This window comes from Mandrillus leucophaeus, unplaced genomic scaffold (genome assembly GCF_000951045.1).
Source record: "Mandrillus leucophaeus isolate KB7577 unplaced genomic scaffold, Mleu.le_1.0 Scaffold92, whole genome shotgun sequence".
In the NCBI taxonomy this organism is placed as follows: domain Eukaryota; kingdom Metazoa; phylum Chordata; class Mammalia; order Primates; family Cercopithecidae; genus Mandrillus; species Mandrillus leucophaeus.
In genome coordinates, this window is record NW_012110030.1 from 1,053,031 (window position 1) to 1,080,523 (window position 27,493).

Genomic DNA, 27,493 nt, shown 5'->3' on the forward strand with positions numbered 1-27,493 from the left:
GATAAGTAGAACTTCAGATAATTCATGATTAAAGAGTGTTGTGAAAAAATATTCTTATTTTCTTACTTGCATTGCTGAATGGTCCAGTTTTTTCTGATCTTGTCTGTGTGAGTAGTGATTACTGATGGATCTTTTAATTGAGTGAGTGAGCCAGGCTGGAGTTTCAGAGACAGGGTCACTCCTTTCACTCTGGTACTGCCTGGGTCAATACCAACAAACACATACCAAACTGAGGCAGCTGTTAGACAACTGTAAACAGTCTGTAGGGTTTTGCTTGGTCAACAGTGATTGAAAGCAGAGAGATTATAGTTTTGGAAAGGTACGGTCATTGTTGTATAACAAAGAATTCATTATTCTTTGTTTTTCTGAGAAGAAGGGGGTCAGGACTTGGTTACTTTTCTTTGTTTCATATTTTAATGTAAATTAGGTTATTCATTTCCTCAGAAGGGTATGTTTTAAAAATCCACAAAAAAAGCTTTTTGTGTAAAGTGAGAACATTTTCATACTTGGAGTTATAATTTCACTGTGGTATATTTTAGGTGTGGTCCCACAATTAAGTGAGGTCTTTAACATGAGCTCCTGGTTAGACACAGATACTAGGACTGTTTTAGCCAGCCATGGACTGGATTTATTGATCTCAATATCAAAGTTTCTTTGCATTCATCTGTATCACGCTTTAGATCACGTAATTATAAGAAGCCTCCCTTCGGTTGAGATGGAGAGTGCAGGCTCTGGGTTAAGACTGCCTGAGCCCTGTATCCTCCACTTGGGCAACCTTGGCTATGCAGATTAACCGTCTGAAGCTCATCTGTAAACTATGGTGGTTGTGAGGATGAAATGAAAACGTTAACAGTCTGACATAGAGTTTGCACTCAAAGAACGTTAGCAGTATTAGCTATTATTCTCTTAAGTGATTTTTTCCCCTTTATTTTTCTAACACTGTTACGAACATAACTGTATTTTAAACAGCCTCTGGGCAGTTTGTAAACTACAGGAATTTTCTTTGAATGGAATCCCATTAAACTGGAGTGTTCTGTCATCTCCAAGGGAGCAGGGCATAGAAGGGCTCTTGTGCAAAAATCTGAGATTTCCCCAACTTCCCCTGCAGTTATTGCTGAAAACCATACGATGAATAGGTTGATATTCTCTAAAACAGAAGTTCAGAAATACAGCTCTTGCTTCATGTTGAGCACGGAGATTGCACGTTGAAAAGCAATCTTGTTCAGGACAGTTTTGCTAAAAATGCCATTTCCTCGCATGATGCAGCTGGGAGTCTTAAGCAGTTTGGGGCCTAGGGAATGACTGTGACCCATGAGTACTGCTATTTACCAGGATACCCTCTCATCCATTTCTGGCTTTTTCTCCCTTCTTGTAGAGGAAATGAATTGGACAGCCTCTCAGAAGGAATTGGGATTCTTTGAAAGCACAGGGGCCAGCAGTCAGAAGAGTTCAGTGTCTGCTATGGTATCTTGGCTGAGCCATTTTGCCTTTGGGGGACAAATCACTGTTTGGAACAGAACTGTGGTTCTCAAAGTGTGATCAGCAGACTCTGTTTCCAAGCCCTTTTCAGACATCCTAAGGCATTTAATTTTAGGCTAATGATGCAAGTGCAACGGCTGGTGAAGCTACTGATGTGGCAGTAAATAAGAAACAGCTCTCCTAGAAAAGGAGAAAAAAGCCCCTTATTTGTAGTGTTTGCAGATTTCATTGGTTGAAATACTCTCACTATGTCCAGTTTCAAACTACCAATATGTGAGCCAGCTCTCAAAATTCTCGAAGATCTAGCAGTCACTCTCAGGAGCTTGTACAAGCTTGCCGCAGCTCACTGTTGAAAATGGCTGGCACTTACCATACATCAAACCAAGGCATCAAATTGCATTAGTAACCATTATATTCTCCAATGCCATGCACCTGGCATTAAAAAAAAAAAAAAGGCCAGTTTCACTTAAGAAGGTCCTTGAAATTTAAAATGGTTAATTTTAATAAGTCTTTGATTCTTGAACATGTGCCTTGTTTACATTCTGTGTGATACGATAGGAAATACACTTTGAAAGCACTTCCACTACCTGCTATAATACATCATGGCCTTGAGGTAAAACATTTTAGTGATAGTTTGATTTGCATGCTGTACTACCAGCTTTTTCATGCAACTTTTTTTTTTTTTCTATAATGAATGCCAAACAATAATTACTTTATGTATTTGGCAGACATTTTCTAAAAAGTGAATGACAAGATTTGTTGCCTGTGATAGCATTTGAGCTTTCTACGTGAAAATTGGAATTTTAGAATACTTGTATCCATCAGTGTGATAATTTCCCAGTACTTACAGGCCTTTTAAATGAGATCAGTGGTGATATTAATTAATATAGACTTTGATATTTTGTCATGAGATATGCCAACATTTGGAAGATTGGTGTAACTCAGTGAGAGTATTTTCTATTTTTTGTTTGTGTTTGGACCAGGGTCTTGCTCTGTCACTCAGGTGGGAGTGCAGTGGTGCCATCACGGCTCATTGCAGCCTCTATCCCCTGGGATTAAGCGATCCTCCCACCTCATTTAAAACTTTTTTTTGGTAGAGATGAGGTCTCACTGTGTTGCCCAGGCTGGTCTCGAGCTCTTCTGGGCTCAAGCAGTCTTCCCGCCTTGACCTCCTGAGTAGCTGGGATTACAGGACTAAGCTGCCGTGCCCAGCCCGTGAGAGTATTTTCTAAATGACCAATGCATGATGTTACCAAATTATGCCTGGGTAAACTGTCTGTTCCAAATGCCTGATAGACTAGTGGATTTTAAGCTACCATAGTACGTAGTATGAAAAGTTAATTACCTTTAGGAACTACCATTTAAGTTTTGTTGAAGTATCATGAAGAATGTCCATGATTATCTGGAAAGGTTATTAAATTACATCTCCTTTTCCAAGTATTTATGTGTGTGAAACCACATAGTCTTCATGTACTTAAACCAAACAACATATTACAACAGATCAAATGCTGAACCAGATATGAGAATCAAACTCTTTTCTATTAAACCAGGCAGAGATTGGCAAAAATTTAAAACAGTGCCACTCTTCAAGCTGGTTTTTTTTGTTTTAGAAAATACAGTTATTTTCATAAAAATACTTTATTACGTAATGGGTTTGTTATTTTTAAATGAACTCATAAATATTTTAAAAATTTTTCAGTTTTAATTTCTAATGTGAAAAGTATTGTTAGATAAAGCCCACATAAATCGAAGTTATTTGTGATCCTTAATAACATCTAAGAATATAAAGGAGTCCTGATACCAACAAGTTTGAAAACCACTGGAATAGAGAGGGAATCCCCTCATAATATAGTATCCTTTCTTCTTCACTCCAGTGTTTTCACATTCCTTGCAATGATTTTGTTTATTTATTATTTATGATATCTTGCAACTTTTCAGGTGGAAGGGAATCGTTCTGTCTTCTACCATTTTAGGCACATGGCCTTTGCTTTCTCTTATTCCTTATTTTAATGTCGTTGTCATGGATTTTTTCCTTCTTACTGGTAAGAACGTGGAGAACAGAGGAGGACAGCTATTGCATACTGTCTGTATACCTTGTTACATATTTGGGTTTACTGATTTCTAACTGCTTTCTACGAATTTAATTTGAAACTGTTAACTGTTCTTTTCCCTTTCTCTTGACCCAGTAGCTCCTAGGATAGTAGCTGGTGAGTAAATACTAATTCTAAATCAGGGATGACATTTTAGCAGGATTTTTTTTTTTTTTTTTTTTTTTTTTGAGGCATAGTCTTGCTTTGTTGCCAGACTGAAGTGCAGTGACGTGATCTCGGCTCACTGCAACCTCCGCCTTCCGGGTTCAAGCGATTCTCCTGCCTCAGCCTCCTGAGTAGCTGGGAGTACAGGTGCGTACCACCACACCCGACTAATTTTTGTGTTTTTAGTAGAGACAGGGTTTCACCATGTTGGCCAGGATAGTCTCCTGACCTCGTGATCTGCCCGCTTCGGCTTCCCAAAGTGATGGGTTTACAGGTGGGAGCCACTGCACCTGGCCAGGATTTTATTTCTTAAAGGAGTAGACTTTCGATATAGCAGTTGTGTGGGCATGCATATTTGTTTTAGGTTGTTGAGAGATAGTTTAAGTTGTCAAGTCCTTCTACAACTTATAATGTGAAAGACAGCTGTTCCTCTTCTCCTACTCTCCTTACTTCCCTTTCCTCAAAGGAAACCACATTCAACTATCTTTGTCTGTGTGTATCTCTCAATCCATCCTCCCATCCATCTCTTTATTGTCATTTGCCTCTAAAGAGCTAAATAATATGCCTATATTTACTTTGTTTTTTAGTCTCAAGCATAACCTATGACCCCTCTCCGAAACGACCCTCGTTTTGGAGAGGGGAAGGTTTAGCTCAGTTTGTTTCGGTCAGTTGCACTACAGAGATGTGCCCTTCTCTTCTCTCCGGTGGTGTTCTGTGCATTTTACATACAGTGGTTGGATAGGTAGTTGAGGGTTTATGTTATTATTGCTTTGTAAACACAGTTTGTTCACAGTTGAGCCATGCTATCTGAATAGAATACCATCTCCTCTCAAGGTATTCAGATACACCAGGATGCATATCAATTTCATATCTTTTGAGAAACCTGTCCCAGAATCTTCTATCCTGTTTCAGTCTTTGACTGCCTGTTGTCTACCTGATTTGGTGTTTATCTTCCATGAGGCTGTGCTTGGATGTCTGATAATCCCTGGTTGCTTGCCCATTTTTAATAATGGGATTGAGTAGAAGCCCAGTGCTTCTAGGTTGAGTCAGATAGTTAACCTGAAGGATTATGATCTGGCTGGGCGTTACATTGGGGAGATACTGATCAGGTATCTCTAGAGAAGACTTTCAGTCTCCAGATTGAGGGTAAAAGCCTGGCTGTGGACACCTTAGAGCCCAGTGAGGCAGGAGAGCAGGTGGTCTCAGTGCTCCTTAGGGAGAAGTTCACTAAGTCTGCCTTTTTTCCTATATCGACTCTACCCTCAGCAATACCTCGTGTTCCAGAGACCCTCTCTTTTACTGGCTCTGAGAATAAACCTTCAGTTGTTCCCTCCCCCGCCCCCCCATTTTGTGGCAGTGGAGTTGCTTAGTTTCAGAGACTGAAGAAGAAATGTGGGAACCTAACCTCTTGTTCAGCAGGTTTCAGCCAGTTCTCTGTATTTTACCCCCACCCTAATTTTAACACCTCCAGACGCACCTGGTATCACCAATATCTTTGGGAGGTCCTGGAGTATGAATGGTCTGGTTTTGGCTTTTTTATTTTGCCTTCTTAGTATGCAGCTTTCCCAGTTTTGCTGAAGTTGTTTACTTTCTAGCTTCCAAATTTTTCTTTCCTTTCTTTTTGTTTGTTTGTGAGACAGGGCCTTGCCCTGTAGCCCAGGCTGAAGTGCAGTGGTGCAGTCATGGCTCACTGCAGCCTTTACTTCCTGGGCTCAGGTGATCCTCCCACTTCAGCCTTATGAGTAGCTGGAAGTACAGGTTTGCACCACCATTTCCAGCTAATTTTTTATTTTTTGTCGAGATAGGGTCTTGCCTTGTTGTCTAGGCTGCTCTCAAACTCCTGGGCTGAAGTGATCCTCCTGCCTTGGCCTCCCAAAGTGCTGGGATTATAGGCATGTTCCACCGTGCCCAGCCCTTTTTCTTCCATCATTTGAACTTACACTGACATAATTATTCTCTTTACTGTTTCTAGGGAGTTTGTGGAAGGGGTGAAATTAGATCTGTGTGTTTAGTTTTGCCTTTTAACCCAGAAATTCCATGAAGTGACCATTGATGTTTTTGATATGGGGAAACAATGCTATTGACTTCTTTTTTTCCGCTTTGAGAAGAAATTGACTTCTGAAACTATTTAGAAATATAAACTAATTTTTCCCTTGTTTTAGGAGTAATAACAGAATATATGAAAATTATGAAAAACTAGACCTAAGAGGCACAAACTTTGTGAAACTCTTAATTAAATTTTTGTATAAATACACTTTAATTTCTTAAAACTAGAGATAATGTTTCTGTTTATGTTTATGGATATAAATAATTATGGAAATGAAATAACCTTAGCAAAAAATGGAATTCACCATATATCTTTAGTAAAATAATATATCATAAACATGAGATTTTGGCAGTGTACGTAAGGGCTAGTTTTGGGGACCAAAGTAGACAAAAAAAATTTGAATTGCTTTCGGTCGTGGATTTAGCAAATTAAATTAACTGGAAATAATGCTTGCAACTGAACATTTTTGCTGTCTCAACATTTTGATGTCTAACAATTTATGGAAGATACTAGCTTGACTGTGACCATCACTTCCCTATAAGAACAAAGCGGTGAATTCATTGCCGATGGCTAATGACCAACAGCTCCTTGCAGCATAAATTCCTGTCAGTTCTCGTTTGGTCTGTCAGGATCAGAACAGATGAATGTTTTTAAGGAGGGAGCAGAATTCCTGGTGGTTTCTCATTTGTTTATTCATTTATTCCATAACTATTTATTGAGGACTTACTATGTAGTTAGGTGATAGAGTTACTTGCTTTCTGGTGTTAACAATATGACCGAGTAATGGAAGTTATTGAAAGTTAGACAGACAGTTGTACAGCAGTGTGGAAGCTTTTATTATTGTAAAAATGCAGAATGTAGTGAAGGACCTTATTAGATTTGGGCATGAGAGTTGGCAGTGTAAGACTGTAGAAAAACTTTCTGGAAGAAACAGTGCCTAATAATGCCTACTCTGAGCCCTGGAGAGCTAGCTGGGAGGGAGGGTTCAGAAGAATGAACAGCATGCTCTGTGGCCTGGCAGTGGAGAGAACTGTAAGGTCTAGGAACTGAAATTTCAGTAGAGCTGGAGCATGAAGCACGAAGAGGGAGCTCTGAGTCTTGAGAAGTTCTAGGAAGCTTCCGGTCTTTTGGAGCTGTGCTGTCTGTGTGGTGACCGCTGGCTGCTTACAGCTACCCTGCACTTGGAATGTGGCAGTGTTACTGAAGAACTGAATTTCAAATTGTATTTAACTTTAAATTTGCTATGTGTAAAATCTGAAGCAGCTACTTTTAAAAACTGAAGCGCTTTAAATACAACTATAGTTTTGGTAGCCTACCTTTCACATGTAACCACCCTTAAACATTTAGCATCCAAATTGAGATACGTTGTAAGTGTAAATACACAGCAGATTTCAAAGACTTAGTATGAAAAAAGATGTAAAATATCTCACTGATTATTTTTATATTGTCAACATATTTTAGATTTATAAGATTAAAGTAAAATATATTACTAAAATCAATTTCGCCCTTTTCTTTAAAGTTTTAAAATGGGGCTCTTAGAAAAATTTTAAAAGATGCATATGTGGGATATGGTAGCTCACCATGGTGGCAGCAAGGTCAGTTTCAATAATCAGGTGAAAGGTGATTTTAGCATGAACCTAGGTTGGAGAGAAGTGGTCAGGCTTGGTGAATACTCAGACTCGTTAAGGAGCATGACAGAATAAAGCCAAGGTCCTGGCATAAACAGCTGGGTGATTGGTCCTGCCGTGTGCAAGGCTCCTCAATACTGGGAGAGGCATAGGGTTTAGTGGGAGGAAGTACATATTGGACTTTCTTAATTTGGGGTCCTTGTAGACCATCTGGGTGTGGCTCAGAAGAGCGATATGCTAGGGGATTAGAATCTTACTGCTCCTAGGTATGTAGTTATTTAACAGAGTGCTCTTAGGTTAATAGGAACTGAAGGTATGTGATGTTCAGTTATTATTATCAGGGCACAGTGAACAGCTGTCTTCTTCTAGGTGTCCATTTGGCCAGTGATGATAATGTATCTATCAACCCATTCTCCTTTTGAAGTATAATAATCAAGTGAGACAATGCAAGTTCTGGAAGTCTCATGTATATTCTCTCTTAGAATAATCAAGTGAGACAATGCGAGTTCTGGAAGTCTCATGTATATTCTCTCTTAGAATAAAGGGACTTAAATAAATTGAAAACAAACACAAGACCAGAAGGAAGTCCAGTGTTCTAGTGAAAGATAAATGTGTCCTACAGTCAATCAAAACATAATCTAACACTGGTATATTGTTGCCAAGATGTGTGGCCACCTATGAAAGGGAATTTGCATTAAGAACTACACAGATTTTTTCTCAAACCCATGAAAATGAGTTTATTTCGGAATCCCTTTTAGTTTTAATTTGAAGTCTTCTTTTTACTAATAATGTTCTGAAATGAAACTTCCTTTAGAACAAAATTTTAAACTGTGGACTTTTTTTTCTGTTGGGAGTATAAAATATATTCCATCTTTCTTTAGTAATAAAATGTTTTACTTAAATAAATGGAAAAAGTAGTCAAATAAATTGACTACTTTTCATTACAGGAATAGTGTTTAAGGTTAATTAAAACTTTCAAATTTTTTTTCCTAGAGCCATCTGTTGCTTATAATTGAATTTAGAAAGTCATCAGTTTTAAACGTTTATTTGCTTTGAACAAAGCAAAAAAGTATGGTCATGAAATATTTTTACTTAATAGCAGACATATTTCAGCAAAAAGAATCATGACGTTCTGGCAAAGGTGTAATTTTAATAGACTAATGAGCTTTCTGACCAGAGCTGACTGAGCCTCATCTGATTTTTACAATGATGAATCGACTATGTCAAAATTTGCAATGTAGTCTAGTGAAATATTTTACTGTGAAAGTTTAATTCTCATTTTTTATTTATGAAAGCAATGGTAGTGTCACAGTAGCTTATAATATGCTGGCCATTTGGTATGATTTATTTTAATAAGTGTCACTTGTTGATGCGTTTAGTGATTGTTGACCGATATTTAATTCTAAAAACTCTTAAGTAGTGTGAAATGTAATAAGTCAGTGACTGTAGTTTGAAAAAGCAAAAGACAAAAAATTGTGATCCACAGATCTTTTCCTAGCTTTCATGATGTCACCGTTCTATATTTGACACCTGTTGCTTTGGGGACAATGGAGGGGTAACAGCTTTAAAAAAAAACAAACTGTAATTGAGATCCACATAAAAAGATTTCTGTCACAAAGCATATATTTGAAATATAATAAAATCATCTTCATTACATCAGTTGGGGATTCCAGCTTGTCATCATTTCAATGGTTTTGAGAAAAATTATAGAATAAAGAGCACTTTTTTCTTTCATTCATTTATCAATTTTTTATTTAATAAATACATACAGAGATGATCATAGTGGCTTGCATTCGATGACGGGGGCATAAGATGGACAGGTCATCCCTCTCATGGGATTTACATTCCGGAAGGATGTATGGTATCCCCCTCTCCACCCCGCAAAGGATTTAGATAAAGATTTTACAGAACTTTCAAGGATGTCATTTGTTCTTTTGGTAGTTTTGAAAGGCACAAGAGAAGGGCTGGAATAAAGCCCTTTTTCTCGGGTATTTCTTTACAGAGCTATAATAAGCATTTCTGTTTCCTAATGTCAGGATATTTATGTAGCATAGGTCATTTAAGTAAATATACTCTTCCACATAGCAATAGTGTATATTTTTCAGCTACGATGGAATTATTTTGAGATCATTTTAGAAATGACAATAAACATCTGTTAAAAAATCAAAATTTTAATTTTTATAGTGGTATTTATTAACATAAAATTTTAAATTATTCAGAGCTCAGAGGAAAATGAAGTATCTGTGAGTTGTGAAGCACTTTTCATTGTAGTACTGCTCCAAATACTATAATGTCTTGGAGTTGTTTTTTGTAAAGAATTCAGAGATTATATTGTTGTTGTTACTTGTTTTATTATACACAGTAAAAGGCATAAACTGAGTACTGCTGCAGATATTTGCTTTAAAATTTCTCTAGGAAGAAGCCATCCAGAGATAATTATCTTTTGATATTATCCTCTTCTTACGTTTCTCAAAGCAATTCGTAAATATTTTTTGTATAATAATGTGAACATTACAGAACTCTTTATTTGGCAGGTCACCTTACAAACAAGAGGGAATCAGTGACCCAAGTATTTTTGGAAACAACAAGGAAATTTATATATTTCTCTAAGAATCCTATTTTTTCATGATTAGAAAATGAAGGAACGGGCAACACAAAATCACTCCTTTTCCTGGCAGTTCTAGCACTTAATATATGTGCATTTTCAGGCTTCTCAAGTTAGCAGGGCAATCACCATTTAATTTCAAAACTCCATTTATCTTAGTGATAGCCTATGAACTATTGACTCTCTTTTTCCTGTGTATGACAGTAGTATCATTTTTGTGCTTCTCGCCTCAGGCTGATATGGGGGACCCCTACTTCCCACAGCCGTGGTGCATAACATAACCACAGCGTACATTCTGCACAGATAAAGCACAACAGTTTTTTTTAACTTCAGCTTGCTGTACATGTGGCAGGTGACAGCCCACCTGCATTGGGGAAAGCAAACGAGCAAGCAAGATGTGTTTGTCCTGAATCACATTCTATTTCTCTGAGAGACGTTCCACTTAAATGACAGACCAAGCTCAGAGTTTAGGTTATCAGCCTGAGACATACAAGATGCAGGGCATCTCCAAAGGAGATAAGGCTCAGTTGCACTGTTAACTGTGACTTGCTTATTTGAGGTTAGAATTCAAATATATAGATCGTATAAGACTCTTAGTCTTTATTTTTATATTTTATTTTCAAAGGCCTATTGTTTTAGTTACAAAAGTAACGTGTTTATCTTCAAAATATTTTTAAAAACCAAAGTGTATAAAATCCAAAATGAAAGCTGTCTTTAGCTCCATGCCACTCCACAGAAGAAGTGATCACCGTTAACGCATTGGAGTAATGATTTTTGACTTTTTTTTTTTTTTTTTTTTGAGACAGAATCTCACTCTGTTGCCCAGGCTGGAGTGCAGTGGCACGATCTCAGCTCACTGCAAGCTCTGCCTCTTGGGTTCATGCCATTCTCCACCTCAGCCTCTGGAGTAGCTGGGACTACAGGCACGCACCACCACACCCAGCTAATTTTTTTGTATTTTTACCAGAGACGAGGTTTCTCCATGTTAGCCAGATGGTCTCGATCTCCTGACCACCCGCCTCGGCCTTCCAAAGTGCTGGGATTACAGGCATGAGCCACCGTGTCCAGCCGAGTTTTGACTTTTTTCTATGGAGAAAATAACTTGGAAGGATGCAGCATTTTACCATGCTGTGTTAGATTTAGTAGTGTTTAAATAGCATACTATATTGGTCTGATACTCTGACACATATATGTGAATCTGTTTTATAAAAATAATCAACTTTTTCTTAAGGGTAGTTGTATTTTTCCTTCTTTGGTCTCACTGTAAACCCATTAGCCTCATGACATTTGACATGCATTTGCTTATTTCCCTCACTTAGAAGTTTTCCAGGCTGCATTTCAAAGCTTGTATGTATACAATTTAATCACCCGAATTTTACTAAAGGTGACAACGGATCTTCAGGTGTACGATTTGCTGCAAAGTATGAAAGCATTTGAATGTAATAATAACGGTTATAAGCCTTGGAGTCAGACAACCTGGGTTCACATCTCAACTCTGCCACATGCTAATTATTTCAGAACGCGCTGGCTGCCTTGAAACTTTGTCCCTGATTTTCCTGACAGCTCCTCGTTGTGTTCTTTGGCTTTGCTGGCCCCTTTTCCTCTATTTCATACATGTTTATGATGCCCTTTCTGTTTTTTTTTTCTTTTGAGATGGAGTTTTGCTCTTGTTGCCCAGACTGGAGTGCGATGGTGCAGTCTCGGCTCACCGCAACCTCCTTCTCCCAGGTTCAAGCAATTGTTCCTGCCTCAGCCTTCTGAGTAGCTGGGATTACAGGCATATGCCACCACACCCAGCTAATTTTTGTGTTTTTAGTAGAGACGGGGTTTCACCATGTTGGCCAGGCTGGTCTCAAACTCCTGACCTCAGGTGATCGTCTCAGCCTCCCAAAGTGCTAGGATTACAGGCGTGAGTCACTGCACCCAGCCTATGATGCCCTGCTTTCTATCTGAACATTTCTTCTCACTCTTTACATCCTTAGGGAAGCATTTGTAGAATCAGAATCACCATCATAGTAGCTTTTAACATTGTTCTGAGTGTCAAATAAGATTCAGCACAGAGTACTCCACCAGTGCCTGGCCATATAAGTGCTCAATAAATGTTCCTTCTTATTGTTATTATGATATATTACATTACTAATACCATTACAACAGTGAAATGATGTTAAAATAACATAATGATGAATATATAATCTACATTTTATAAATAAATGATATTAAGGTTGTTTTAAAGTTAGCTTTTGTCACATGCAACACATTTTTTTCATACATAGAATATTACAAATACTTAATTGCCAGGAAAGTTTATACATGTTTATGTAACTTTTTAAACAAACTTTAAATTTTAGGGCAGGTATATGAGAGGATTGCTTGAGCCTAGTAGCTCTAGGTTACAGTGAGCCATGATTGCACCACTGCACTCCACCTTAGGCTACAGAGCAAGACCCTGTGTCTAAAAGCAAAACAAAACAAAACAAAAAACTTTAAATTTTAAAATAATTACAGGTTTCACAGGAAATTGTGATGGTTGTAAAGTTGTGTCTCTCAATTTCCTTTATTGGTTACTTCTTATATAATTATAGTATAATATTAAAACCAGGAAATTAACATTGATACAATAGGTATATATAGTTTTATGTAATTTTATGACATGGAAATGTGGCTGTCATTTTTTTTCTACAAGGAAATGTGACTCCCTAAATGGGTAAAGGGAAGGTAAAGTCAAAATAGTAGCAATGTATTGTGGTTTATAGCACATGTGAAAATAAAATGTATGACAATTACAATGTGAGACATGAGGTGGACTAATTGAGAATATATTAAGGTTCTCACACCAGATTTGAAGTGATACAATATTATTTGAAGATAGATTATAATTGGGTATTATAGACTCTAGTGTGACTAAGAATATTTTTAAAAGAGAGATACAAATTTAAGTCATTAGTGGAGATCAAATGAAATAAAAATAAATTTAGATAAATCAAAAGCAGGCAGAACAAGGGGAAAAGAGAACAACAAACAGACTGACAAAATCAAACTGTTAAGTAGTTGTTACAGTTTGGGAACTTAGGTGACATGGACAAATTTCTTGTAAGAAACAAAACATCAAAACTCACCCAACAAGAAATAGACAAATAAGAAATAGTGTTTTATTTATTAATGGAGTTGAATTTGTAAACAAAAGTCTTTCCAGTATAAAACTCCAGGCCCAGATGCTGTCATTGGTGTATTGTAAATTTCAGTATTATGATGTAAAATGTTAAAGGAAGAAATTATAGCAGTTCTACCTAAATACTTTCAAAAAATTAGAGGTGAAGGGAACACCTCCCAATTCATTGCATGGGGCCAGCATAACCCTGATACTCAAACTTCGCAAAGACATTATAAAAAAGGAAAACTATAGACCAGTATTCATCATGAATATACATTTCAAAAAATCCTCAACATAATAATAGCAAACTGAATCAGCAGTATATAAAAAACTTAATTGGGTTTATTCTGAGAACATAAGGCTAGTTTAACTTTTTTAAATCAATCAATGCAATTAGCTATATTAACAGACTAAAGAAAAGCCATATGATTAATATACTGGAGAAAAAAACATTTAACTGGATTCAACATTGATTCCCAATAAAAACTCACAGCAAACTATCCATAGAAAGAACTTCCTCATTCTAATAAAGCGTACTTACAAAAATACCTACTGCGATCATTAGACATAATGGTGATACACTGAATTCTTTCCTCCCTATGACTGTGAACAAGGTAATGAATTCAGTTCCCATCACTCCTATTCAACCTTATACTGAATGCAGGTCCTAGGTGGTGCTGTAAGGCAAGAAAAATGAATTGAAATCATACTGATTGGAGGAGGACATGGTTATTTCCATGAAGTCCCAAAGATTTACAAAAAAAGCTAATAAAACCAATGAATGAGTGTGTCAAGTTTTCAGGGTACAAGGTCAAAAAATTCCATTGTATTTCTGTATGCTAGCAATGAAAAATTTGGAAGTTAATAAAAATGCCTTTCCATTAATGCCAAAATAATGAAATACGTAGATATAGCACGAAAACATATATGCAAAATCTGTATTCACACTAAAGGGTGAACTTTATGTTATTTACATTGCACTTTGAAAATTAAATATAAAACCCTATATATTTTTAAAGATTTCATTTACATTTGATGTACCATAATTGTACATATGGGGTACAATGTGATATAAAATGCTAGTAAAGGAAATCAAAGAATAGCTAAATAAGTAGAAATTTACAACTGATTGGAAGACGCATTGTTGTTAAAATATTAGTTCTGCACCAAATTGATCCATAGATTCAATGTAATTCTAATGAAATTTCCAGCAGGATTTACTATAGAAAATGATAATCAGATTCTAAAATTTATGTGGAAAGGGAAAGGCAAAATAATTTGGAAAAGAACAACAAAATTGGATGAATCTCACTGCCTGATTTCAGTGCTACAATTATCAAGTCAATGTGGTGAAGGGATAGACGTACAGAACAACAGAAAAGAATAGAGATTTTGGAACTAGACATATACACATATGGTCATATAATTTTCAGTAAAAGTTCCAAGGCCATTAGTTTGTTATTTAAGTGATGTTGGAAAAATTTGGAAAATAAATACATAAAATTGAATCTTGATCCATACTCATTTTATGTACAAAAATGAACTGAAATTGGATCATAAACATCAAACCAGAAACTATAAAACATACAGAAGAAAATCTTTGTGATCATGGGTTTTAGGTCACAAAAACCCTGTGAGATTTCTTAGATAATTAGATCAAAATTTTGACACATTAAAACAGTTGAAAAATTGAGCCTCATAAAAATAATAAACTTCTGCTCTTTGAAAGACACTGTTTGAGTCTACGGCCATACCACCCTGAACATGCCTGATCTCCTCTGAAAGACACTGTTTGAGAAGCCACAGACTGGGACAGAATATTTGCACAACACACACTTGATGAGGAACTTGTCTCCAGGATATATAAAGAACTCTTGACACTCAATAAAAAGAGTGTTATAAAAAATTGTGCAAAATTTTATCTTACACTTCACTAGAGGACATAGATAGCACATAAGTACATGACAAAATGCTTAATGTTATTATCTGTTTGATAAAGTAAGTAAAACCACAATGATATGTCACTATGCATCAGTGGAATAGTCAGTATTAAGATAACTGACAGTGTCAAGTAGTGATGCAGATGTTTAGCAACTGGAATGGTTATAAATTGCTTGTGATAATGCAAAATGGTATAGCCATTTTTGGAAAACAGCTTGGCAGTTTTTTATAAAATTAAACATACAATTTAGCATAACATCCAGCAATCCCACTTCTAGGAATTTACTTAAGAGAAATGAAAATTTGTGTTTACATATATCATAATCACCAAAAAATGGAAACAACTCAGTGTTTTTCAACTGGGGAATGAATTCTCAAAACATGGTACCTTCATACAATGTAATGCTACTCAGCACTAAAAAGGAACAAACTAGAGATTTCATCAACCATGGATGAATCTCAGATTCATTACCCTAAGTGAAAGATGCCTGACTCAAAAGGCTCTGTACTGTTGAATTCTGTTTATATCAAATTCTGTAAAAACAAAACACACAAGGACAGAAAACGGGTTAGTGCTGTGCCTTATACATGGGTGGAGTGGCTGACTACAAAAGGGCACAAAGAATTTTTGTGTTGATGGCACTGTTGTATATCTTGATTGTGGTGGAGGTATACAACTGTATTCTTTTTTGGAAACTTACAGAAGTATATACACTAAAGGGTGAACTTTATGTTGTTTACATTGCACTTTGAAAATTAAATAAAAAACCCTATATTTTTAAAGATTTCATTTACATTTGATGTACAATAATTATACATATGGGGTAAAATGTGATGTTTTGATACATGTATGCATTGTATAATGATCAATGAAACCATATTTTTAATGTTACTAGATTGACTGTGGAAATGACTGATACTAATGGTATATCAGTGACGTAGGGAGAAGGACAAAGTGGTGAAGAAAGGTAGTAGGAGAAGTAGTGAGAGGAAAAAATGTAGATGATTGGAGAAGGGGAAGTGTTTTGGGAGATGAGAGCTACAGTCCATCATGACAGCAACATTCCACCCCATGCTCAGTGTTTACTCTCCTCTGGACTCTGAGGGGTGGAATCTTCTTAGGATGCTTTTGGCATAGATCTGCCTCCATTTAGAATGTTCCGATGTAAGATAGCTATTTCGTAGCTAAAATCCTGTTGTCAGAATCATTAATTAGATATTACAGTTTCTATTGCTTTTTCATTGTGATAATTTTCTCATTACAGATTAAATGAGATATATGTGATGTTAGCACAATGGTTGGCACTGAGTAAGTTTCAATAATTTACTCATGAAGTAATGATGACAACTCTTATTTTATATGTTATATAGATAATAGTTGAAGAGCTGTGTAAATCCTGGACTCCTGACCCAACTCCCATGTTCTCTCCCGCTAAGCTATACTCACCTTTGTGGTGGTAGCTTCCTAATATTCTCAGAGGCTGAAAACAAACATGGAGATGCAGAAATTAATTGTTTCTGGTATTTTCCAAGAAAACGATTATCTCAGTTCAGTTTTACTGCCTGTTTTTTGTTTGTTTTACTTTTCATTTCAGAGGACTTTAAATGTGTGCAGTGCGATAAAACTATATCTACATTATTTCAGCCCTTGGGAGATATAGGCTGCAGGTGAATGGGAGAAGTATTCTTAAATTAAGTTTGAAAATATCCTCACATGGTGCCATTAGCCTTGCAGGGCCCGTCAAATTGTAGTTCACTCTTGCCTGGTGTCAGATCTGTTGGAAAGCTTTGACAAACAGTTGGTCTGTCAGAGACAGCTAAAAGCCTCAGAGAGGTGCAGAGAGACGCATACATCTATCATCTAATAAACTCCACTTGTGGCAGGTGTCTTGGAACCCTAACTCACAGTGATGTGGGCACATGGGTTTTGTTAACCAGAAACAACATTTTAGCATTGACAGCTTTTAAAAAAGACAGTTCTAGACAGGAATTTGCTATCTAAAGAGCTGCGAACTAATCTTGCCTTCAAATAAAAAGATTGTAGTGCATCTTACTTTATAGAGAAAAAGGATGTCATTATTGAGCTTATTTCCTAACATCTGAATCTTTTAAGTGCTGAGCACATATTTTTTTTCTTTCTGAGTTGGAGTTTCACTCTGTCACCCAGGCTGGAGTGCAGTGGCGTGATCTCTGCTCACTGCAGCCTCTGTCTCTTGGGTTCAAACAATTCTCCTGCCTCAGCTTCCCAGGTAGCTGGGATTACAGGCATGTCCCAACTTGCATGGCTAATTTTTTTGTGTGTTTTAGTACAGATGAGGTTTCACCATGTTGGCCGGGCTGTTCTCGACCTCCTGACCTCAAGTGATCCACCCACCTTGGCCTCCCAAAGTCCTGGGATTATGGGCATGAGCCACAGTGCCCAGCATTGCTGAGCAATTTTTATATAATGTATTCTTTAATCTCAATCAGAATGAAAACTTTTGTTTAGAAAGTCACATATAAATGATGTTTGACCACTTTATTTTTCAGCTTACAAGCAAGTTTTGATCAAATCCACATGACTGTCTTTATATTATAAAGGAATGCATATATTTTTGTAATTTTCCAGGCATCTTATTAAATTCAGATTTAGCAATTTGCCTATATACTATTGGCAGTTTTAATTACTTGCTAGTAACCCTAAAAGACTAGATCATTGAATTAGTTGTTTTGCTGAGCCTTTTGTGGCTGCTGTATAGGGCGTCACTAAGATAATGAGTGAGCCTAGCTAGCCATCCAGCATGGACATGCTGATACGTTTTTATTTCTGTATATCTGAATGCACATTTTACATGAAAAGGTATGTATTCTGTTTGAATGCATCATGAATTTAGGAATTTACGAAGATCTCAGGATGTCTGACAAGATCTTCTGCAATACGGTGAATGGATAATTTTCATCCTTGAGAATGAGAGACCCCGTAGTTTGTATATGAAGAGCAATAAACAGAGTCCCCTCTTTCTTGAGCAAAAGTAGGGATATGAAACTTTCTCCCCAGTTGGACCCCAGCAGAAAGCATCCCAGCTGTGATGGTGGGTGTGATATGCGGTCAGCCAGACAATTCTGCTGTCAGGTGTTTTGTCACCATCCCCCAGAACGGATCCCAGAGCATAATACCTCATTATGTGTAGTAAAATGACTGGTAATCCATTCTGTCTATGCCCAGTTAATGGTTTGCTTTTGGTTTTGTGTTTTGAAGTTCAACTGACCTGTTTCATCTTCTATGGTTTGTTTTGTCTCTGCCAAAATTCATGTTGAAATTTGATTCCAGTGTGGCAGTGTTGGGGGGTGCAACCTAGTGGAGGTGTTTGAGTCTCTGGGGTACCTCCCTCGTGAATGGATGAATGCCCTTCTGTGCGGGTTAAGCTCTCACTGAGGGAATAAATAAGTTAGCTCCTGAGAGAGTGTGTTGTAAAAGAGAGTCTGGCTTCCTCGGTTTCTGTCTCATACCCTCTCACCATGTGATCTCTTTGCACTCCTACCCCACTTCTGCTTTCCACAGTGAGTTGAAGCCACCTGAGGCCCTCACCACGTGCAGATGCCCAATCTTGAACCTTCCAGCCAGCAGAATCTTGAGTCAAATAAACCTCTTTTCTTTATAAACTACCCAGTCTCAGGTATTCTGTTACAACAACACTACTTATCAGGAAGTACAAACTGGTGAAGAAAAGAGGGAGACTCCATCTCTTGGGCATACTCTTTAATCATTCTGAGGATTTTTTTTTTTCTTTTTTTGAGACAGAGTCACTCCTGTCACCCAGGCTGGAGTGCAATGGTGTGATCCATTCTGAGGATTTTTATTTGGGTGAAAATTTAAATCTTGGGTGTGATAATTTGTTAGTTTATTCTCAAAGTAAGTCAACCCTCCCTTTTCCTCAGTCGTAGAAAAGAACAGTAACAACATAGCTTATGGGATAAAACGAACATTTATGACATGTGAGCCTTGCACTGAGTGCTATACCTGGTGCCATCATATGTGTTATCCTTGTGCTCCTCCACTCTTCTGTATATATTTGGTATTTCAGTCTCTTTGCCAGGCCCAGTTCTGGCCATCTTACTGTAATAAAATAACAACAAGAACAACAGGAGAAAAAACCCCCCAAAATCTTCTGCTTGTGATACTTTATGCTAAGCATAATTTCAAACCACTTTTACTGGAAACTTAGATGATTTTAAGGAAACATAAATGGTAAACAGTTTATTCAAGGAATACATATGGGAAGTGTCTGAGCTGGGATTAAATTAGTTTGTCTCATGCTAAAGCCGTTGCTATTTTCACTATAATTTATTAAAATCTGGCATATTGGACTTTTAAAATTTGCAGTACATTGTATTTTTCAGGGAAGGCTGGGAATCTAGACACAGCAACAATAACAACAACAACAATAGTAACAATGAAGGCTTACTGTGAAAACCTCAGTTTATTAGGAAAGTTACATCCCCTCTACCACTATTTCAGATGCTGTTTCTCATTCTCAATGGGAGCAGCCAGCATCATGTTTAGGATGGGGATACAATAGCCTGAGCTCCTGATTAAGTCAAACCCTGGACTTTCACTTTTGTACCTGTCATTTTCCTCTGGATCCTCACACCTTTGTGCTTAATTTTTTAAAATTTCATTTGTTGACTTCCTATATGTGGGGTAAAATGCCTTCCTTTGATTAATGTACTCTCTGTATCCTAGAGTTTCCCTTTCCCTTTGTGATTTAGTCCAACATGGCCTACTACAGCCTCAAAATTGTCATTGGACTCAAAAGCTTTCCAGGGTGCATCAGGTTAATGATCTGGATGCATCCTGAGGTTGTCTCCTGTAGCATGGAGGCATTATAATAGGAGTCTCAGAAGTTGCACCGTTTTTCTACGGCACATCACAGGCCTAGAGGCTTGAATCTAAGCGAAAACACTCTATATCTCTCAGCCTAAATCCTGCCTTCTTGCTGCACAACAAAGGAACATATTTTGAGTGTAGGTGAAAACTGTCACTCATTCATCAAAGTTCTGTCTGGGTGATATATGCTATTGAAAACAGATGTGGACACTGGGCTGACAGATGTTGAGAATGGACCTGTTGCTGAAGCTCATGTTATCACACATACTGTGGGAAGAGAGGTCATTGTCATTCAAGATGCAACACCTACAATATGGTGAATTAAAGATGCCATTTGCATGGCTCTTGGATGAGTGCTTGTAGTTTGATTTGCATATTTACATTGCTTTGGACATATAGTTGTTGTCATCCTATGCCCCTCCCCTCAACCATGGCTGAAAAAAAGTAAATATGAAATAGAGTAGCTTACTATTTAGCGTTTATCTGTAAGCTATACTAATGTTTTTGTGTTGAGTATTCTTTTTTCATTTTGGCAGCTCTGTACTAGGCCAGACATTGTCTAGTAATCTTCCAACAACTCTTTCATATTGGTATCTTTATTCCCATTTTATATTTTATGAAACTGGGGCTAAGAAGAGTTCAGTAATTTGAGCTCATACAGCCACTAAGTGACCGAACTGCTCAACCATTTTGCTGGCTGTACTGCCTCTGGAATATGGTGAAGTGGGAGGTCTGTGACTCCCAGGAACACCTTTAAGCTGCCTCATCAATCCTGAGTCTCATCATCATTGCCTGGACTTTACAATGTAAGTCAGCCCATCAAGGCAACACTGCATGCACCACATTTTCAACTTGCAGACCAGTCACTCTACAGGGAAAGATGTCTATCTAATTTCTCTATATTTGTCAAATAGTGACATGTCTGAGCCATGGCAGGAAACACACGGTCACCCTCTTACCTTGAGTTTCTCAGGTGTTTTGCCTCTGGAATCAAAGACCTCCAGGTTCCACATGTGAGGATCTCCAAGCACAATGAAAGGAAAGTTGATCAACATGTCTGTTTAATTAATGTTTCCAATATTTCTTTAAAAATCAAGTTTTGATGAGAAAAAAACTAAAGATAAATTATATCCGAGTGTTCCTATTTATTTATTTATTTTTTAATGCGTTGGGAGAAGACTCAAGAAATACGACATATTGTGGTTGTCTCTGGATGACAGGATATTGGGTGCTTTAAAAAAAAAATTTGTACATGCTGTGGTGTAATTTGCATCTTTTCTGTAGGAACTTTTTTATAGCTTTGTAAAATCAATGAGGAAAAAGTAAAATATTAAATCAGATAAAATGTTATTTAAACACCTTAGTTTTCTATATCACTTTGCTTAGTGACTGCAGTAGGAAGGACATGGGCACAGCTTTTAGCAGATAAATTGTTCCTAGGTTTCCTTTTTTTTTTTTTTTTGTCTTCAACACAGAGCCTCTGGGTTTTCTTTTCTTTTTCTTTCTTTAAAATGCTGTATACATTTTTTCTTATTAATGTTCACAATTCCATATTCATGTTCTCCTTAATGGTTCTCTTCAACATGGAAGGTTCTCTTCTGATATCTTTAGTATTAATTTTCAGAGAATTCTTGTTTTACTTGCTAGCCAAGCCCAAGGTCTATATTTTATATGTTTTCCATTATTGTCTTGCATTTTAAAGATCCATAGTTTAATTAACTTCAGTATAAATTACCTTCATCCTTTTCTAGAGGTCCCATATCCAAAACAATAACTTAAATACAAATATGCTGAAATTCCTATATTAGCAATGTTCTTGATATCCTGAGATCAATCTATACTTATCTGTTGGATGTAATTTACATGTACTCTGGAGGTGTCCAGGAGCAACCTCATGATTGGATGATTGACCGGGAGAATTCACAGGATATAGCATGTAGGTGTACTCACAGCTAAGATTTATTGCGGTGAAAGGATACAAAGCAAAATTTGCTCATACATCAGTGTCCAGGTTTTTTGCAAGGGCTGATCACATAGGCACCCTCTGCCTAGCATGTACCAAAATTTCAGACTCCCAGAAGAAAAGCAGTTTACAGATTCAGCATAAACCATATTGTTGGTACATTTTTGCTACAATGAGCCGTTCTTATCAATGAATGGTGGGAAGCTTCCTGAAATTCAAGTTCCTGTGTGTCTGCCCAGGGCCAACCTTGGAAGCAGTACTTTCAAGGGATAATGGTTTCAGGCCTGCTGTATTAATTCTTCTATTCAACATGTAATAAAAAGCCAGAAATATTCTTTAGTGCCAAAGGCCACAATGAGTTTTTCGAAGTGAAGAATAGCCCCATTATATACATTCATCTCTACACGAGTGACTTTGTTTTTTGTTTGTTTGTTTGTTTTGAGATGGAATGTCACTGTGTCGCCCAGGCTGGAATGTAGTGGCACAATCTTGGCTCACTATAACCTCCACCTTCCAGTTCAAGCAAGTCTTCTGCCTCAACCTCCCAAGTAGCTAGTACTACAGGTGCACGCCACCACTCCCAGCTAATATTTTATTTTTAGTGGAGACAGGATTTCGCCATGTTGGCCAGGCTGATCTTGAACTCCTGGTTTCAAGTGATCTGCCTACCTTAGCCTCCCAAAGTGCTGGAATTAGAGGCGTGAGCCACTGCACCTAGCCTAAGAGTGACTTTGAACAAACTACCCTTTACCTCACTTTTCACCTCTGTAAATGGCACTTAGACTCTGTGTAATCGAATTCTGTGATTCTATGTGTTTTGTAATACTTCATATAACAGAGATTCGTAAACTGGGATCCATGTATTCCAGGGTTAAATGAAGACTTTCCTAGAATTACAATGCACTGATATCTCTAACAGAATCAATTTTCAGGCCCTCAACTTTTAACATGTACTCTTTCCCAAGCTTCATCTGCGTGAGAGTGAACCTTGGAAGGGGCTGCTGGTTCTCCTTTTCCACAACTTCTTTTGCTTTACAGAATAAATGCATCACTCCCAGGTAAATACATAAAGGTACAGGCTTTGAGGGCAAGTCTCAAAAGAGCAAAGTAGAGACAGATTTGGTAATAAATACTGGAAAAAAAAATAGCACTTCATATAGGCCATGCATTTATTGGAGAATTTATGTACCTTATCCACTAGGTGTTCCCTCAAACCTATGGTGTCTTCTTGATCCACAAATAGTCCACATTGCCCAGCCTCCCTTACTGGTAGGAGCACAGCCATAGGTATTGGAGCAGAAGTGAAATATATTACTCTCAGGTTTGGCTCCTAAATAACCCCCATGTGTTCTCCACCTTACTGTTTTCTGGAGTGGAGTTGACCTTCAAAGAGACCCTCGAGCCCAAATGTTGAGATCACAATACTTTGTCAACCTAGGCCCCTAAATGGCCATGGAGGAGAGCTACCCCACCCACTGAACTATTTGCCAGCCCAGTAGTGTTATTTGAGCAAGAAATGAGATTCTGTTGTGTTTAAGCAATTGTATAGTTGGGACTATCTTTTATTCACTGTTGATTGTTTCTTTTAGAATTCAGAAGTGAAATGCTTGATATGGGAATGTGTATTAATACATTTATTTGAATTGAAAAATGAATTCAGACTTTTTCTGATAAAAAACAAGTCTGTTTTGGCAGATTGCTTTGATAATGAGGACCGCCTTTGTCTACTGGGTTTTATATGTGGGGCAGACTTTTTACATAAATTGGGCTGAATCTGCTGTGTCAAAGTTTGACAAAAAATATAATTTAAGCGCACATATAATTATATCCTGGAATTCTATGCTGGGAAATAATATCCTTTTGCATCTATTTCACCTTAAAGTTAAAAACAGTACAACCCCATAAATCTCAACTTTAACATTCAAGGAGCGGTATAGTCTTCCAAAATTCTTCTAGGGAATTGTAAGCAAAAACATTCACTGACCACTAGTATATAAGAGAGGGCTGTTAGCAAGTAGTGTAAATGAGTCTTCGTTGACCTGATTAATAAACAGGCCCTTAGTGATTCACTTGTGTAAATGAGCTAAATGTGTGGGCAAACCTAAGGCACATGACAGAGACTAATGCTACAGCTTGAACAACTTCTGCTATTGTAAGTCTTCCAAATTACCCTCTTAAAATATTTGTAGATTCACATCAGGCAGGTGAATGGAAAGGCTGAGTAACTGATCTTCCTGTAAGAAAAGTATGTGGAGGGGGATTACTTCACTTAATGTTGCCAGTAAACCTGAAGTTTTATTGTTCCATCTTCTTCCCTGAATCTCTTTTATGTGCCACGGAGACACGTAGATATGGGATGGACTTCGGGACCTGGGCCAAGTGTTTGTGGGAAAGAAATTGAAGAATAACTAGGTGCCTGAAGTGCTAAGGGAATTGCATTCTGACTGAATGCAATTTCCTAATTTTATGATTTGGCAAGGCTGGCGTGCACAGCGCTTTAAATAACTTTAGGGAAGTATTCCTACTGGTGCCCCATCCAGCATACCAAACTCACTGCAAGTGAGGAACAGCAGAGGGAAGCCTGTGCTGTTGTCCTGCAGGTGAATGAGTGAAAATCATCCGATCTCACAGGTAGTGCTGCCCCATTGACTGAAAGTGTCTTCAGTAGTGTGTTCCTGGCATTCCACTTTGAAGATGTTGGCAATCGTAAATGCCAGAATCACACCTGGCGTTTCTGTGGAAAAACATTAAACACCTCATGAGCCCAGAGCCTACAGGGATAATGGGGAAATCTGGAAGTACAATAATTACGCTGCGTGAGGAAATGTTCATGTTGATGGAAGGAATCCTTGGGATTTCCACTATTTACTAAGCATGTTTCTGAAGCCTTGGAGATGAGTTCAGAGGGGCTAATAGTAGAAGGTAGACCAGGTGCTGGTATGGAAAGGCATGTATTACCTCTGAAATTCAAGGGACAGGATGAACATTATACATCTCTTGTGCTAGCTCCTTTAGAAATTGAATCAGAGCAGGAACCTAGAGAGCTAGTTGCCGGCTAACGGACTTTTTAGAAAGGTGTTTTGGTGGTCGATATCTAAATATCAGATGTCTTCCACTTAGCCTGGCCGTTGCCCCTGTGAAAGCATCATAGTGGCTCTGAGAACAAAGTCATCAAATAAATGCTTCTGAAACCACCTTTTCTAGAGATTCTGCCATGCCTTCAGGGCAAGGACTCTGACTTGTTTGTGTCACTACAGCCTCACATGGGGCCTGAGTTCATACTCAGGAAAGGCTTAAATTATGAATGAATCCTCCTGGAATGGGCATTAGAAGGTTTCTTTCCACCTTAGCCCACCAGAGTGGTACAGAGAGACTCAGACCAAAAGGCCCATTAGGAATAATATGTGTTCCACCTGAGTTTCATTTCAGAATCTTTAGCAAGTGGGATTCAGTGGGAGTTACACAGAGAGCCCAAGCAGGCATTGTTACTAATACTATGACCAAGGTAAGACACTAGGGGCAAAGGCACCCCGTTAAGAATGATACCACAAACCATCACTGGGTCTTCCAGAGCCTTTTGGTTTGGGTCCTCACCATGGCTGATGGTGGAAGGGATATGGCTTTTTCAGTAGCCATATGCAGATACAGAGCTCTGATTGCTTCCTGTCTGTGAGTCCCAGGGTGCCTTCGTGGGGCTGTGGGCAGTTCTTTTCCTGTGAGAGTCTTGCTTTTCTCCCTCGGCTGGCATTTGTCTGCTGACTTGACACTTCATCTCAAGCCTACTGCGTTGTCACGCTTGTCTCCAAATCCCACACTGCTTTAGAGCTGCTTCCTTGAGGGCAGGAAGATCTACAGGGAATAAACAATGAAGCAGGCAATTTTGTCAAGCATTTGCAGTAGCAAAACACAGAGCTGACAAAAGGGACTTATGCCTTTTGTTCAGTAGAATTAATGATCAAGTTGTATGCAAAAAAAAATTGTCAGATTTAGGAGAAATGATAAAATATAGTACCAAACATTAAGAACTTTTTCTTTGTTTACTATTGATATTAATAGCCATTGTTTATGGTTCAGTCTCCAGCAGGGATGGACCTGCAGTTTCTCTATTATCTATTTTTATGAAGTGCTTGCATTTTTAAAATTATTTATCAAATAAGTAAGAGTTCTCTGTGTTCGTAAGCCTGGATATACTCAACAGTTCAGGAACATTTTCCTCCCCATCCTGAGTCAGTATTTCAAGTCACACACATATACCCATCTACACATTGAGGTTGAGTATCCCTTATCCAAAATTCTTGGTACCAGAAGTGTTTCAGATTTTGGATTTTGTAATACTTGCGTTATATACTTAATGGTTGATTGTTCCTAATCTGTAAATCCAAGATCTGAAATACTCCAATGGGCATTTCTTTTGTGTGTTTTGTTGGCATTCAGAAAGTTTCAAACTTTGGAACATTTTGAACTTTGGACTTTTGGATTAGATATATTCAGTGTGCATTGCTTAACAATGGGGATGCATTCTGAGAAGTGCATCATTAGGCAGCTTAGTCTGTGTGCAAACATAGAGTGTGCCTATGCAAACCTTGGTAGTATAGAGTACTACACACCAAGGCTATATGGTGTAGCCTATTGCTCCTAGGCTACAAACCTGTACCGCATGCTATTATATTGAGTATGGCAGGCAGTTATAACACAATGCTAAGTGCTTGTATATCTAAACATAGAAAACATACAGTCAAAATTAGGTATTATAATCTTATGGGACCACCATGGGATGTGCCATTTGTCATTGACTGAAACGTTGTATGTAGCACATGACTGGTGTGTGTGTGTGTATGAGACAAGGCGATTGCATCGTGTAAACATTAAAATTGTTGGATAGATTATGTTCCTTCTCTATCATCACTTTCTTGGAAGGTAAGATAGAAGAGGTTCAGTCCTCTGTAACTCCATGAGAATTTGGTTTGAATTCAATAGGGATTTTTCATTTGGGTGAAGATTGTGTGAGTAAAAACATTACGTAGACAGAGGACAAAAAAAGCTATGGAGAATTGTAGTGTGCAGTGGCAGAGTTACTCAAATTATCATCTTTGAATCCTTGTAATCAAATGCTGAGGGAAGTCAAGGCTCTGGGTAACCTAGTGTTTGCTGTTTTAGAACATTTTAGTGAAAATAAGGAATTTAATGGTGTTAGTTTCTTGCTTCCAACTGTGCTGGGGAGCTTAGGAAGAAAAGATCATGAGCCCTGGGCTTCTAACTTAACACAGATATTGATGACCTGTGCCACTACTCAGCTGAAGCTTTAGGAGCCACTACATGGTGCCACCATCTCTCTTTGTTTTCCCATTTGTGAGAATGGCATAGTTCATATAGGGGCTGCTCTCTCAGCCTGGGTCCTAGCTTAAACAAGACTTGGAGCAGAGCCACAACCAACATTCAACATGAACCACTGTGGTGTTAGAGATGATTTTTACTGGAACACGAATGATAGTGTGTTATGAAGTGTTTTTAGAAAATGCCCACATAGTGCCCTAGAATAGGGTCCATTATGTTAATA

At 37.8% G+C, this 27,493-nt stretch overlaps 1 protein-coding gene across 5 annotated transcripts in view; it reads left to right on the plus strand.

Moving 5' to 3' along the window:
- Nucleotides 1-27,493, plus strand: part of KDM4C (lysine (K)-specific demethylase 4C) — a 443,327-nt gene that overhangs the window by 325,937 nt on the left and 89,897 nt on the right. The window contains exon 18 of one of the 5 annotated variants that reach the window (XM_011969894.1): nucleotides 19,487-20,315. The exons of the other annotated variants lie outside the window; for them this stretch is intronic. Coding sequence (XP_011825284.1) covers nucleotides 19,487-19,504 — 18 coding nt within the window. The 3' untranslated portion in view covers nucleotides 19,505-20,315. Of the gene's footprint in view, nucleotides 1-19,486; nucleotides 20,316-27,493 lie in introns of those variants that run through there. 5 annotated transcript variants of the gene reach the window in all.